General features: G+C 37.4%; 1 protein-coding gene across 1 annotated transcript in view; it reads right to left on the bottom strand.

Moving 5' to 3' along the window:
• Window positions 1–10472, bottom strand: part of LOC140716834 (CXADR-like membrane protein) — a 112642-nt gene extending 102170 nt beyond the window's left edge. Inside the window, exon 1 of the mRNA XM_073029789.1 lies at window positions 9995–10472. Coding sequence (XP_072885890.1) covers window positions 9995–10031 — 37 coding nt within the window. The 5' untranslated portion in view covers window positions 10032–10472. The remainder of the gene's footprint in view (window positions 1–9994) is intronic.
• Window positions 10473–16168: the final 5696 nt, after the last annotated feature.

Below are 16168 nucleotides of genomic sequence, written 5' to 3'. Positions count from 1 at the left end.
TAGTATAAGACCATCACTGATAATGTTAACATTTATTGTCTATTCATGGTTGCCCTGAGTGACTTGTATGAACATTTCAAGCAAAGACTCAGCATCAAAATTTTTGGCATGACACTGAAGTCTCATGGCTGCAAGTACAGGAGAGCAGAACACGTTCACTTTCAAAAAGTCTTTGCTTAATGCAGCAATACCACCATTAAATGTTATATCAAAAAAGTATTAAACCAAATCTTTGGCACTGTAGTGGGAAAATAGTTCACTTGAGTTAAAAAATGCAATGGATGAAGTGTAAAATCTTTGGATAACATAAAATGCATAAATGAATTTTAAAAATAATGAACACCCCAGACACAAGTAAACAAAAGTGTCTGACTTTCTCAACATAGAAAAACACAGCCAGATGTGCAGAAGATATTTATTTATACAAAGAAAAACTTACATATAATCCACAAGACCACTGACTGCCAGACATTAACTCAGCAAATCAAGGTATCATTTACCATTTTAAAAGATGTGCTGATTATTATCTTTAAATCTACATTTTCTTATCAATTTAAGGCTATGGACGAGTTAGGGCAAAACCTCCAAAAACAAACTACTGAGTATTTACAATATGATTTTTAATTTATTCATATTAACTTTGCATCACTAAATGAAAATTTCACTGAGAAAATTAACTATCAGCGTGAGTAAGTTACAATTACATTTTTGTCTAGTTTCTGTCTTGGTCTCCTTTTTCAATTCTCAATTATTGTTCAGTAAGTTCTTGGTCTTATAAATAGAGTTACCACAAACTCAAAAGATTATAAAGGATAAATTCAGTCTTGGAGAAATACCTGCACAAAGTCCCTACTGTCCTTCCATTGCAATTTATTTCACATTTCATTAAGATGGAGCCATGGAATATTATGTTTCTATGTCTAATGCCTAACAAAATGCATAGAAAGCTGCGTGAACAAAACGGGAGAGTGCTGTCTGCCTGACTCTTTGGGATACCTCATGACAGCACACACGTGATGCAGAACATCAGTGCTATTAAAACATCACTCTCTCATGGGCAGTGTTTAAAAAACATAACACAATGTAAAGCTGGCACTAAGCGGAAAGAAACAATTGTCACGAGTTATTGTCATGTCAATGTGCCAGAGACCATATTATGATTATTTATACAAGATTCAAGATTGTTTTATGTTATTTCCTGTACACAAGTGTAAAGAGAACAAAATAATTGTTACTCCAAATCTGATGCAGCCCAAAAATCATAAAAGATAAAGAACACAATAATAATTTCAAAACACACAATAAATATAAATACACAAGATTCCTTATATACATAGATCGATTATATGTCCATAAAGTGAAACTAGGCTGTACATAAGGTGATTGATAGGAAATAATAAAGTAGAGATGGAGTTAGTGGATGGAGGTGTTGATCAGTCTATCTGCTTGGGGAAAGTCACTGTTTTTGAGTCTGATGGTCTACGCGTGGATGCTATGATGCTACAATGGCAGATGCAAGAAATCTAGCAGCTGATATTATTCATGGTATTCTTCCTTTGACCCTGTATCATTTCTCCTTCACTCATTAATAAACTCAATAATAAATACCTTGATCAAAAACAAAAATGACAAAGTGTGGATAAGCACATGTTCTTGGTATCCATACATTTATATTCTCCAAGATGCAAGTTAGAAAGCAAATGGATTACTTGCATTTTTTTCTTAAAGTGGAACAGCGAGGCTATGCTATAACTTCATAATCACTTATTAGGCCTCAGCTGATGGAGCTGACCCATTCTGGAAATCACAGTTCAAGAAAGCATAATGACACAGTGTACACAGGAAGCTTACCGAGAAGTTTCCTAGAATGAGAGCGTTTTCCAGCATTATTCCAAGCAAAATTTTCAAACTATTTCTAGAAGATTAAGAAGGGGCATAGTTGAGGATTTAAAGATGACAAGAGGCTTCAAAGGGTTAAAAATGTCATTGTATAACCTCTTTTACATTTATTTCATGACATCCCAATATCCTTCATAACCAATGAATTAAAAGGAACGTTGTCCTTGTCATAATGCACAGTGTACTTTTAAATCATTGCTAAAAGATCTAGAAGGATGAAGAGGAGCATTTATCTCATTGTGAGTTGCTAGATGTCAAACACTTCCTTGAAGATCAAAAGGCAAAAAATACAGATGTTGGAAAGCTAAAATAAAAATAGAAAAGGCTGTTTTCAATTAGTCAACAGCTCAAGCAGCATCCATGAAACAGAGTCAATATTTCAGGCTGATGACGTTCTTCAGAACAGAGAAAAGTTAAAAGTGGTTTCAGCTACAGAGAAGGGGGATGGGTGAAAATAACTATGGGTTTATCTGTGGTAAAGAGAAGGCTCAATGTCATAAATGGCAATGGTATTGACAGAGAGTGGGTGGTGAAGACTTGTTAAACACAAATGGAGACAAAGTAAGTAGAAAACAGATAAAAACAAGGAAAAGGTAGAACTGAAAAAGAAAAAAAAACAAGAACTGTCTTCCTTGAAATGAGTAGTAGATGATTCCATAAATAATTTTCTAAATTATTTTATCAGGTAATTGAAGTCAAGGTGTGTGTAGTGTTACAGTGCAAACAAGTGTGAGGAATTGCACTTTCAAACAGCCTGCACTTGTATAACGGGCCAGTTAGCTTTCTTCCATACCATAAAATTCTGTGACTCTAAAACCATTTAACTGGACTATCCAACTGCAAGGTGCTAATTATTTACTTAATTATACTGCACTGGAGCAGAAGCTTGTGTTTTTAAATCTTTAACCAATCGAGCCATTTTTGCTTTTCCACCAATGCCGCAACCCTGACTTACGTTTGACAGAGCCCGAAATATGAGCACAGATTTGGGTGAAATATATTTTTCTGCAACACATATCTAAGGTCGACTTAAATAATAGCTGGCTATCAGACTGCTGAATACCATGCTTTCTGTGGTAATCAACTTCTTGTAAAGTGTTTGAATTAGCCCAATCACATATTCAAGTTTTACACTTAATTTTTTTCTCAAAACACCAATGAAATTTTTGCTTGGCTGCAGGATATGTTCTGCTTTGTTGAATGCTTGCACACATTGGGCCCACTGGGAAATCAAATACAGAACAGCCCATGTTAGTTATTTGAACCCTAGGCTGCCTACATCAGCTGCAATATAATGTGGCCAGCATTGCTGGCAGAACACTTGTTTTATTATTTAAATTGTTAAAATTCCAGGTTTACTCTGTATTTGATTACACCAAATAAGAATGCTCCAGAGCAATTAAATCCAAGTACGAGGGGTGATTGATAAGTTCGTGGCCTGAGGTAGAAGGAGTCAGTTTTAGAAAACATAGCACATTTATTTTTCAACATAGTCCCCTCCTACATTTACACACTTAGTCCAGCGGTCGTGGAGCAGACGGATCTTGAACCTCCAGAAAGTGTCCGCAGATGGGTGATTGATAAGTTTGTGACCTAAGGTAGAAGGAGATGAGTTATACAGCTCTCGTTACATGCACATGCAGTTCAACTCTGAGTGATTATGCAGAAAGTTTGAAGTTAATAACATTTCCTTCTACCTTAGGCCACAAACTATCAATCACCCCTGCTGTGGACACTTTCTGGAGGTCCAAGATCCGTATGCTCCACGACCGCTGGACCAAGTGTATAAATGTAGGAGGGGACTATGTTGAAAAATAAATGTGCTAGGTTTTCTAAAATTGACTCCTTCTACCTTAGACCACAAACTTATCAATCACCCCTCGTATCAACTATCTCCACCATCTTAGGAATGTGCAATTCTAAATCCCCTCCTACCATTAGATAGAAGAGGTTAAGTGGGAGGAGTTAAATGCTAGAACACAGAAGCCCATTCTGACCTACCTTATTCCAAGCACTGGTCATACTTACAACAATATTTCAAGCCATTGGTAATGTTTACACCTTATTCATCCAGAAGTTGATCCAATCCTTGAGATCAAAGTCATAGTCTAATGTGATACCAATTGGCTCTATTTCCTGTCTATCTCAGGATCTCCCTCAAGGATTTTGCCCTTGCCAAATTACAGTGGGCGCTGGGTTTCATTCACAAATGTTCCCAGCTATACCATCCTACCACAAAATTTCAATGACCTCTAACAATTTGGCTGCCTGCTGGGTGAGAGCATGCAGATTGCTACTTAAATGATATCTTGCCATTGAGATCAGACTTCTGTCTCAGACATTATTATCCATTATCAGGCACCCCCCAAGCTTTTCCCTATTTTCAATCAAGACAATTGTCTTAACTAGAAAAATGAAAGGAAATATATTATATAATGCATGAATTCTGACAAAGGGTCTTCAACTTGAAACATTAACTCTGTTTCTCTTTTTACAGATGCTACTTGTCCTGTCAAGTGTTTCCAGCATTTTCCAATTTTATTAATGCTTTCCAAGCATTTCATAGGATTACGATGTGTTCACCCATACTTGGGTGACAGTATTGCTTCCCAGATGCCTCACCCTGTTTACAGGTGAAAAAACACAGCCCAATTGGCAAAAATATTTTAAATTGAAGCTAAGTGCTGGAGATTCCGATTATGGAACACAACCGAGTGATCTCATTCATATTTATGGCAACGTTTAAATGCTTTCATTTGTCACTGTCTTCTCTGTTACCTATTTTTCATTCTTCTCTGCTAGCATGACTTGCCTCAGAGAGGCTGTTAACTCCTTGCTGGGTCGCAGTCCCTGGATGTGCTATTACCCAACAAGTTGTCTCTAACTGTATGTAAAGTTCATAATGAAGGTTGGTTTGGTGTTTAACCATGGCATTTGTTGGATGAGGTGCTAATATGATCAACTGCAAGCCTATCATTTCATATCAACATGTATGCATTCACGGCCAGAAAGTCTGGATTTTCAATAATTCCATCAGACAGCAAACCACATAATGAGGTCTGAACAACGTTGTCTTATGAATTCTCTAGCAGTAGAAGCTGAATTGAATCCCTGTGACCTCTTTATACTAACCTTTCTTTAATGCATTGTGCCTCAGAACACAAAATTCCATTCATTTACAGTAACATTTTTTCTCCAATCAAGTCCAAATACTTCAGTTTAGACTTGGAATAAACTTTGTTCAATCTCACAGATTAACTAAACTAAACATGAATGGTTATTTGCCATTCACAGAATGGCTACAACAGAGAAGGCCATTTACTCCATTTAATCCATACCAGCTCTATGCAAAACCAACTCAGCTGGTCCCAATGATTTGAATTTTAGGTATTTTTCCAGTTCACCTTTGAATTGCACAACTGAATATAGTTACATTGTTACCCCATACAATTAATTCCAAACTTTAATCATTTGCTGCACATTAAGTCTTGCTCTTTTTTTAACTTTGGTTTCTCTAATATTCACCATCGTTCAATGTCCAACTGATATTGACGACTCTGCCAATGGAAATGGCTTCTTTTTGCCTACTATTATTTAAGTACCTCCTTTAGATCCCCTAACAACTTATTCCTTACCAAGGAGAACAAACTTACATTTTCCAATCTAAACAACCGAGATCTTCCATTCTTTAATCATGGTATCTTACCGAAAACTCGCACAAATTTCTACAGATGTACTATGGAAAGCATTCCAACTGGTTGCATCACCATCTGGTATGGAAGGGCCACTGTACAGGATCAGTAAAAAGCTACAGAAAGTTGTAAACCCAGCCAGTTCCATCATGAAAACTAGTTTCCTCAGCATCGAGGACACCATCAAAAGACAATGTCTCAAAAAGGCAGCATCCATCATTAAGGACCCCCATCACCCAGGACATGCCCTCTTCTCATTGCTACCATCAGAGAGGAGGTACAGGAGCCTGAAGGCACACACTCAATGATTCAAGAACAGCTTCTTCCCCTCTACCATCTGATTTTTGAATGGACAAAGAACCCTGTACACTACCCACTACTTTTTTCTTTTTTTTTGCTCTCTTTTGCTCAACTTAATTTAATTATATATATTTCTTATTGTAATTTATAGTTTTTTATAATTATGTATTGCAATGTACTGCTGCCACAAAGCACACAAATTTTTTGACATACTATATCTATAAGTTTGCTGACAATCCAACTATTGTTGGCAGAATTTCAGATGGTGGTAAGAGGGTGTACAGGAGGGAGATATATCAGCTAGTTGTGTGGTGTCACAGCAATAACCTTGCACTCAATGTGAGTAAGACCAAAGAACTGATAGTGGAATTCAGAGAGGGTAAGACGAGGGAACATACACCAGTCCTCATAGAGGGATTGATATTGGAAAGAGTGAGCAATTTCAAGTTCCTGGGTGTTAATATCTCTGAGGATCCAACCTGGACCAAACATATTCATGCAGCTACAAAGAAGTCAAGGCAGTGGCTAAATTTCAGGAGGAGTTTGAGGCAAACTCAGCTATGTCACCAAAGAAACTCACAAATTTCTACAGATGTACTGTGGAGAGCACTCTAACTGGATGCATCCCCATCTGGTATGAGGGAGTCTACTGCACAGGATTGAAATAAGCTGCAGAGAGTTATAAACTTAGTGAACTCCATCATTGAGACTAGCCTCCATAGTATCCAGGACACCTTCAAGCAGCGGTGCCTCAATAAGGCGGCATCCATCATTTAAGGACCCCCATCACACAAGTCATGCCTTGTTCTCACTGCTACCATCAGGGAGGAGGTACAGGAGCCTGAAGGCACACACTCAATGATTCAGGAACAGCTTCTTCCCCTCTGCCATTTGATTTCTGAATGGACATTGAACCCATGAACACTACTTCACTACTTCTTTATTGCTACTTTTACACTATGTATTTAATTTAACTTAATTCAGGATTGTCACAAGAAATAAAAGCAGAAAATATTGATGATCAGCCAATGAGACAGTTTCAGATCCTGCCTGACATTGAGTGTTTCCAGCAACTTCTTAAGTCAGACTTCCAGCATAAACAGTTTAAAATTTTCCATCAGAATCAAAGGAAAAGTGTAATTCAGAAAAAGATACTTTCATACTTAACTTCAATTTCAATCTTCAGACCATTTCGCTCAGGAACTTGTGTTAATATTATTTTGGTGCTGTCTGTGCTGGATTGTAACTACAGTATATGTGTGTGTTTTGCACCTTGGCCCAGAGAAATGATGTTTTGTTTACCTGTATACATGTGTATGGTTGAATGACAATAAACTTGAACTTTATTCTGAAATATTTGCTTTGAAAATGATAATTAACAGTTATTTGATTCCTCATTGAAAAGTGTTTGGAAATTTCTTTCAAATTAATGAAATTTAAAGGAATATTATTCTTGAAATTCTGTAAATCTTGATATTGAACTTTGGAATTTTTATTCTGCCATAAAATATCTAAGCTATTTTTATATCTCCAATGAAGCTGTTTATTTCTGCATTGCAAAAAAAAAAAAACTTGAACATCAGCAGAGCTTGGGCTGGTAAGTGGAAAGATGTTTCAACCACACTATCTGTCAGATAATGATCACCTCCAACCAAAAAAAAAGCATCACTTGCAGAAAACACTGTAGCAACTTATTGTTTCTTCTTGTGCACTTCCCAAGCCAAGACAATCACATCAAGAATGGATGAATACCATGAAATTCCAACCAATAAAATAAATCGATTTTTCTTGGGCATCAATGACTGTTCTTTCTTTGACATTAGGTCACCATTCACGAACTGCTTATCTGGCCGATTTATGGGTATCCCTTTAACACTTGGACAGAAACAATTCAAAAGAGAAGATTCTTCAGAACTGTGAAAGACTAATAAGAGAGAGCCACAATGGTCATTGTAAGAAATCTCACAAGTATGTACTCAAAAAATTAAACTACAAGTAAGGCAGCACTCTGCTGACCTGTAACACACTCAAAATAAAGCATAAATGCAAGGTCTCACTCATTCACGTCCTACTCCATTTCCCACTCTCCATGGTATATAGAACCATAGGGTCATGGTCACATGTCAAATTGAGAGACTTGATCTGGATGGATTACATATATGATTCCCTAATCATTTAGAAATCTGAGAACTTTTGCAAAGGAAGTATCCTATACTGCTTTATTCATTTAACACAGAGAAAAGAATACAACAATTTATCAATTAAACACCAGTCTGATTCATGTGCTATATTTAACAACCATTACTAAATTGGGGATGTGGGAACTTTCTCAGATACATTTGTAGTTATACATATTAATAAATTTGAAAGAGATCCAATAAACATAAGTAATAGTTCCACACATAAATATTCACTTCTTCAAAGTGAAATGGGTGTAAATGAATCAAATATACAATTTTAGACTTCATTGTCCAAATGGAGCCAAAGCCACTTAGTATCATTAAAAATAGTGGAAGTTTATATCCTTAAATTTCCTTGTGCATTCTGTGTTAACCTAAATACATAACTGATTTCTATTCTCTGTGACCCTCACTAGTTTTTAAACCTGTCACCTGCCTTTAGCGTCAGCTCTTTTTTCCCCCAGTGCATTGCTTCTTTGTTACTGTCTTCAAGTCTAAGCTTGAATTATTCCTATACGATCTCCATTTCGCCAAATCTCATTCACTCGAAACTTCTATCAAAACCTTTCTCCGTGACGAAACATTCCCTTTCTATATTAACTTCTGTTTTCTGAAATGCCTTCTATATTTACTTTGCAATTGAAGAACCTTCAGGACGATGAACCTGAAAGGACAGTTCAAGTCCAGTTTGGTTTCAATGTTAAATTAACAACAGAAGGGATTGCATTGATTTTGGGTTAGAGGCCAAAGTCTGCAGATACAATTTGTCCCATAAGCACACAGAGAGATAATATGTGTAAACATCAGAAATACCAACGAACGAATCTTTAGAAATTAAATCAGCAATAAGTACACAGGAGCGCACAGAACTTGAACTTTGCCTTGCATATTTCCACTATGAAGGAAAACATCTCAAAAAATTAGAAAGCCGCCTCATTTGAAAATTTTACTTATGATGGTTTGCTTAAAATTGATACAGAGGGAGATAATGTCATCCTATTGAAGGACGTCTTATCCCTTATTGCCATCTGGTTTCAATGTAGAATAAACTTGCTTTATTTTTAGTAACTCTTCGAGTAAATGCAAAAACAAAATAAAACTAGCTGTTGCCCGCGTGGCTAACTTGCTCTCAAGTCCCTCAGTCCCAGAGGACCGCGCGAGGACAGCACGCGGGGTCAGGGCAGCTCGCGGAGGGCTGCAAAGCGCCTCTCGAGTGGCTCACACCCAACTGCGACAGGCTTGCGCTCTAGGTCAATGGCTCTTCCTGCATCCAGATGCCGCAGGAACGCAGAGATACTGAGACCAAACCATTAGGCACTCCTTATAGAACAGCATGGCAATATTAATACTTAGTCCAAAACTAAACTGTTTCCCCTTTTTTTCCGTTAATATCCACCCACCACTTCATTAACCCGGTCTGCCGCTTTTTTTTGGTTTTGGTCTGGAAACTGTTAACGTAGCAGACCACATCTGTTTCCAATATGGGTCGAGTTACATCTTTTGGAAACAATGCTGCTTTTTTCTTAGTGAATTGCATTTTAAAAAGTTTTCAACCGAAATGAAAAAGGATATAAAACACAACACCACTTAATTTAATTATTGTATATTGTATGTTACAATAAAGAAAGTTATGCTAATATTAAACTAAGCTATTAAAACTATTGATGTAAGCAATAAAGGACAAATCCGTAATAAGAAAATGTATTTCATGAAGTAACTATGAAAGTCGCTGAGGAATCTAAAACCATTGCACGTCCCAAAGTCTTCATCAGCCTCATCCACACTGTGTGTAAAAGAATCATATTTCATAAACTAGACATTTAAAAACGATCCAAAACCATGGGACGAAGTTTTGCTAATGCATTTTCTCATTTGGATTAGCGAGACTAAACGGAATAAAACATAATAATCCGAGCCACTTACCGACCATCAGCACCAAACTGAGAGGGGACAAAATCATGTTGCCTTCAGAAATTCGACATTTAATCCATAACTTGATGAGGAAATTTCGTGCTGTTTTTCTCCGCCTCCTTGATTTTTGGGACTGGAATGCTGGGACAGACCTGAGCACATTAAAACATCAGGAGAGGGAATGCCACTGCTGGATATTTACATCTTCACTCGGCAGCACACTCCAATCTGTCCCTTAATCAACCCATTCTGTTCACTCCGGCTGACCAGATGGGGAGTGGAGTGTGCTGGAACTGTCTGGGATTTGATGGGACAAGTCCGTTGAGTTGAAGGCTGATTGATTAGTTTCAACGAGTAAATGGAGAAAACAGTGACCGCTCCAACTGACGTTACACACACTTTCCTGTCTGAAAATTGCAGAGAGAAAGTCTAACCTAAAAGTCTGCTACGAGTACAGATGTTGTTTCTTTCCGATTACCATAGTGACTTATTGCTGGTGTGCTAGTGGCTCTGTTCCTTCATTCAAGTTTTAAAGTACTACTTCGACATTTAAAGCAATAAAAGGAATGCTACCATCTTTAGAGTTTGAATCTAAACTGGATCCCATCAGTTTCCTCAGCTGGCTGTTTTAAAACCAGTGTTTTTACTGCCTGATTCAGTGCTGGGATGTAAATTGAACGGAATATTTTCCTACCGATATGCCACAGCAATGTCATACTTGTCCTAACTGGCTGCTCTTTAATACGGTTATTTAACTCTTAATTAAAAGGGAACGATTAAAAAAAAAACAAAATAGTATGCACAAGCTTGAACATTTGAAGTCACAGATGTTAGTTTTGAATTTTCCAATGCTAATACCTGACTTCACTATTCAATTAAAAAATTGCAATGTTGAAGAATGAAAACACCTTCAAAAGAACATAGTCATCTGGAAATATTTGTTTACTTTATTTGCACTAGTAGATTGGTGGAAGAACTTTTAAAAGAGTTAGTATATGTACTGTGGGCTGAATGACCTTTGTGCCTTGATGCTTTACAGTCACAGATACAAAATGGATTCAGGGACTATTTTTCGTACACAGTGCAATCTGTTGAATCTTGATGTAAACAGTAGGTCCAAAACAATGGCAGGAGGGGAGAATGGAGGAGTGAAAGATGCTGTGGAGGAAAGCATAATGTCCCACCCACTGACACGCCCCATGTTGGTGTAAACTTCAATATAGATAAGAGCTTAAAATCATTTCTGTAGCATCACACCTCAATTCAAACTGGCAATGTAATAAGCAGCCATTGATAGTGGCAAGTTGTTAGCATATCGTAAGTGCAAGGTTCTGGATAGGCTACCTGTTGTCAACTGGCTGTCAGAGCTCAATCTGCTTCACAAGTCACTTTTCAGGTGCAGACTGCAATGGTCAGCAGCCATGGACAGTGGCCCAAGCATTGGGCTGGGATTTAGCCAAAATGACCCATTATGTTTTTATGACTGTGAATTCAGAATGATTTTGTAAATGTTTGCATTATTTTTTTATTTGAGTAGCATACCAACCAAAAATAAAATGTTTTAATTATTTTAACTAACAAAGTTTCTGAAAGTGGACTTTGCATTGCAGTAAATGCTTACAGTGGATAGAAGCACTAAAAGAGTCACCTAATAAAGAATCAAATCAGAGAAGAGAATTGACCTTGCATTTCAGGAAGGAGAGGTAACAACATCTCAGTAGTTATCCTCACCACCACTACCCCACATGACAACATTATCAGTTCTTTACTATACTCCCTATACACTCATGACTGCATAGCCAAACTCTGCTCTAGTTCCATTGACACATTTGCACATGCAACCACCGTAGTGGGCCAGATTTCAAACAATAATGAGACTATGTACATGAAGGAGATAGAGAGCCAAGTGGCATGTTATCAAAACAAGAACCTCTCCCTCAATGTCAGCAAAATGAAGGAGCTGGTCATTGACTTCAGGAAGCAGAGTGGAATACATGTCCTTGGCTGTATCAATGGTGTTGGGATGGAGATGGTTGAGAGTTTCAAGTTGCTATGTGCAAATATCACCAATAATACTGGACAACAAATTTTTTCCAAAGTGTTGCTTGCTCAGAATGTTTTTGGTTATGATAGGCTGCTTGAAGGTGAACACAAATATAATTTCAGATGACTTGTATCACATAAGAATTTGGAAAGCAAGAAATTAACTTTTATTGAATATAATGCCTTTAATTGCATAACGGTGCTGATGCTTTGTAATAGTTCAACTAAACTAAGAGTGCTTTGTTGATGATTTTCATTTGCACTCAGTGTCTCATGATTCTTAGTTAAGTGACCAAAAATAATCAGCCAGCATTGATGGATTCCAGTTGCCCTGATATCAGTTCTCTATGACCACAATGTTGCCAAGATATGCAGGGAAGAAGTCTAAATGGAAATGCAGAAAATGAATCTTTAGTGACATGTTGCACTTCATGGTTTTGTATGCTTGAAGCACGTTGTCAACCAGCTGCATGTAGATTGGTGCTCTGTGGTTGCCAAGAAAATTTTCAACAAAATCCTTGAACACCTTCCATGTGATTTTCTCCAGTCCTACCAGAAGTTCTTCGAATTGCCTGTCACTGATGACCTGTTTGACTTGTAGACCAACAAAAATACCTTCCTTCATCTTGGCATCAGTTATTCTGACTTGAATCATGAATTGAAATAACAAATATAGGCAATTTCAAAAAAATGGTGCATGATAGGGAAATTTCATGGTGATTTTCATGATCAACAGCCCAAAATCCATATAATACACCCAAAAGTTTTCAGGAAGCAAAACCTTTTTGACCAGTGTAGTTTGTCATGGTCCAGCTACAGTGAAACTACAGCCAAGAAAGTACACCAATGCCTCTACTTCCTCAGAAGGCTAAATAAATTTGGTATGTCCCTGTTAACACCTACCACACCATTTTTTACAAACGCAGCCTGGAAAACCATCCTATCCAGATGGGTCATGGATTGCTATGGCAACTGCTCTGCTCAAGGCCACACAAAAAAACTGCAGTGATTTGTGAACACAGCCCCATACATCACATAAACCAGTCTCCCATTCAGTGATTCCATCTATACTCCTTGCTGTCTCGGGAAAGCAGCCAACATAGTCAAGGACCATTTCCACCTCAGTCATTTTCTCATATCTCCTCTTCCATCAACAGAAATACAAAAGCTTGAAAACATAGACCACCAGACTCAAGGACAGTTTCAATCCTACTGTTATCAGACTCTTAGACAGACATCTTATAGACTGAAAATGAATTCTTGATCTCTCAATTTACTTTATCATGGTCCCTGCACCTTATATATTTCCATGCACTGCACTTTCTCTATGGTTGCTACATTATATTCTGCATTTTGTTTTCTTTTTACTACCTTGATGTTTTTATATTTGGCATGATCTGCCTGGATGAACAAAAATTTTTCTATATCTCAGTACACATGGCAATAATAAGCCAATTCCAATACTTTAATGGTATTTTTCAGGATTAAAGACTAACAAAATATAAATATGATTGATCAATGGAGAAGGGGTAACATTCTCCTACTGTAGAGTGACACAGCCACAGAAATGGGTCCTGATCAGGAAATACTGACAATAATGCTCAGGTCTTACATACAATGCCTATAAAAAGTATTCACCACCCTTGGACGTGTTCATGTTTTATTGTTTTACAGCATTGAATCACAGTGGATTTAATTTGGCTTTTTTTGACACTGTTCAACAGAAAAAGACTCTTACATGTCAAAGTGAAAACAAATTTATACAAATTGGTCTAAATTTATTATAATTATTAAACACAAAATAATTGATAGCAAAATTGCTCATTCCCTTCAAGTCACTATTTGGCAGATGCACCTTTGGCAGCAATTACAGCTTTGAGTCTGTGTGGATAGGTCTCTATCAGCTTTGCACATCTGGATACTGCAATTTTTCCCCATTCTTCTTTACAAAACTGCTCAAGCAGTGTACTTTGTGCTCAAGCTCTGTCATGGAGATTGTGAGTGAACAGTCCTTTTCATGTCCAGCCACAAATTCTCAATTGGATTGAGATCTGGATTCTGATTTGGCCACTCCAGGACATTAACATTGTTGTTTTTAAGCCATTTCTGTGTAGCTTTGGCTTTATACTTGGGGTCATTGTCTTGCTGGAAAACAAATCTCCCAAGTCGCAGTTCTCTTGCAGACTGCATCAGGTTTTCCTCCAGGATTTCCCTGTATTTTGCTGCATTCATTTTACCCTTTACGTTCACAAACCTTCCAGGGCCTGATGCAGTGAAGCATCCCCACAGCATGATGCAACCATCACCATGCTTCACGGTAGAGATGGTGCATTTTTGATGGTGTGTGGTGTTTTGCTGATGCCAAACATAGGGTTTAGCTTGATGGCCAAAAAGCTCAATCTGGGTTTCTTCAGACCCTAGAACCTTCTTCCAATTGACTTCAGAGTCTCCCATATGCCTTCTGGCAAACTCTAGCTGAGATTTCATGTGAGTTTTTTTTCAACAGTGGCTTTCGCTTTGCCACTCTCCCATAAAGCTGCAACCGGTGAAGCACCCGGGCAACAGTTGTTGTATGCACAGTCTCTCCCATTTCGGCCACTGAAGCTTTTATCTCCTCCAGAGTTGTCATAGGTCTCTTGGAGGCCTCCCTCACTTGTCCCCTTCTTGCATCCTCACTCAGTTTTTGAGGATGGCCTGCTCTAGGCAGATTTGCAGCTGTGCCATATTCTTTCCATTTCTTGATGATTGACTTAACTGTACTCCAAGGGATATTCAGTGACTTGGAAATTTTCTTGTATCCACCTCCTGACTTGTGCTTTTCAATAACCTTTTCACGGAGTTGCTTGGAGTGTTCTTTTGTCTTCATGGTGTAGTTTTTGCCGGGATACTGACTCACCAGCAGTTAGACCTTCCAGATACAGGTGTATTTTTACTACAATCAATTGAAACACCTTGACTGCACACAGGTCTCCAAAAACAAATCTACATTTAACTAATTATGTGACTTCCATAACCAATTGGCTGCACCAGTGATGATTTGGTGTGCTAAATTAAAGGGGGTGAATATTTATGCAATCAATTATTTTGTGTTTTACATTTGTAATAATTTAGTTCACTTTGTAGAGATCTGTTTCCACATTGACATGAAAGAAGTTTTTTTGGTTGACCAGTGTCAAAAAAAGCCAAATTAGATGCACTGTGATTCAATGCTGTAAAACAAATAAACATGAAAACTTTTTATAGGCAACATAGCAATTAAAAAGTGTCAGCAGAGCCTGTGCAGGATAAAGATCAGTATGGAACCTACTTCTAAATTGTATCAAATGAAGACTTGGTGGTTCAGTGACTACAGCTGTGTTGCCTGTGGCTTTTGAAAATATAACTATGTCAATATCCAGGTATCAGGTGACTTGTCACACCTCATTGTTCTGATGGAATGGTGAACTTCTCCATGTGTACTGTGAGTATGAAGAACCAAAGATAAAAGAAGAGGAAAAAAGACAAGTTATAAACTGTAAACCTACAAAACAGGATTACAATTCATTATTACAAAGTGTCTGAACTCATTAAGAAATTTAAGCTATTTAAGCTATTTAGAGGAAGTTAAATGAGGATATGTGAAGATTAAGTTTTCTAAAACTTAGAAACACAATTAATAATTTTAAACTAAGGATGACAGGATTTGATTATGCAAGGAATACAGTATTGAGCTAAGTCTTGTGGATGGTATTGATACATAGGTCAGTTTTAAGCTGATTAATAAGCAGAACAATTATATAACTTCATTTACATAAATCATTGATGAGACCACATCTGTAACACCATGTACTTCATTGTCTTCTTACTTAAGGACGAATGGTAAAAGTTGGTAGTCATTTAGAGAAAGTTGGCTGGATTAATTCCTGGAATGGACAGCTTGTTTTATTAGGAAATATTGGACCAAATAATCTTGCATCTATAGGAATTTAGTGAAGAGTAGGCGTAGATCTGATTAAAGCACATAAGATCCTTAGGGTTCTTAACATGGTGGATGTGGAGAGGATGTTGCTCTTGTGGAAGAATCCTTAAAAATTAGATGTCATACATCTAACACAGAGGTGGGGTGATTTTTTTTCCTCTCTTAGAGGATTTTGAGTCTTTAGA

The sequence above is a fragment of the Hemitrygon akajei genome, chromosome 26 (assembly GCF_048418815.1).
Source record: "Hemitrygon akajei chromosome 26, sHemAka1.3, whole genome shotgun sequence".
In the NCBI taxonomy this organism is placed as follows: domain Eukaryota; kingdom Metazoa; phylum Chordata; class Chondrichthyes; order Myliobatiformes; family Dasyatidae; genus Hemitrygon; species Hemitrygon akajei.
Note: the sequence above shows the minus strand (reverse complement) of the source record. Positions and strands in the feature narration are given on the sequence as shown.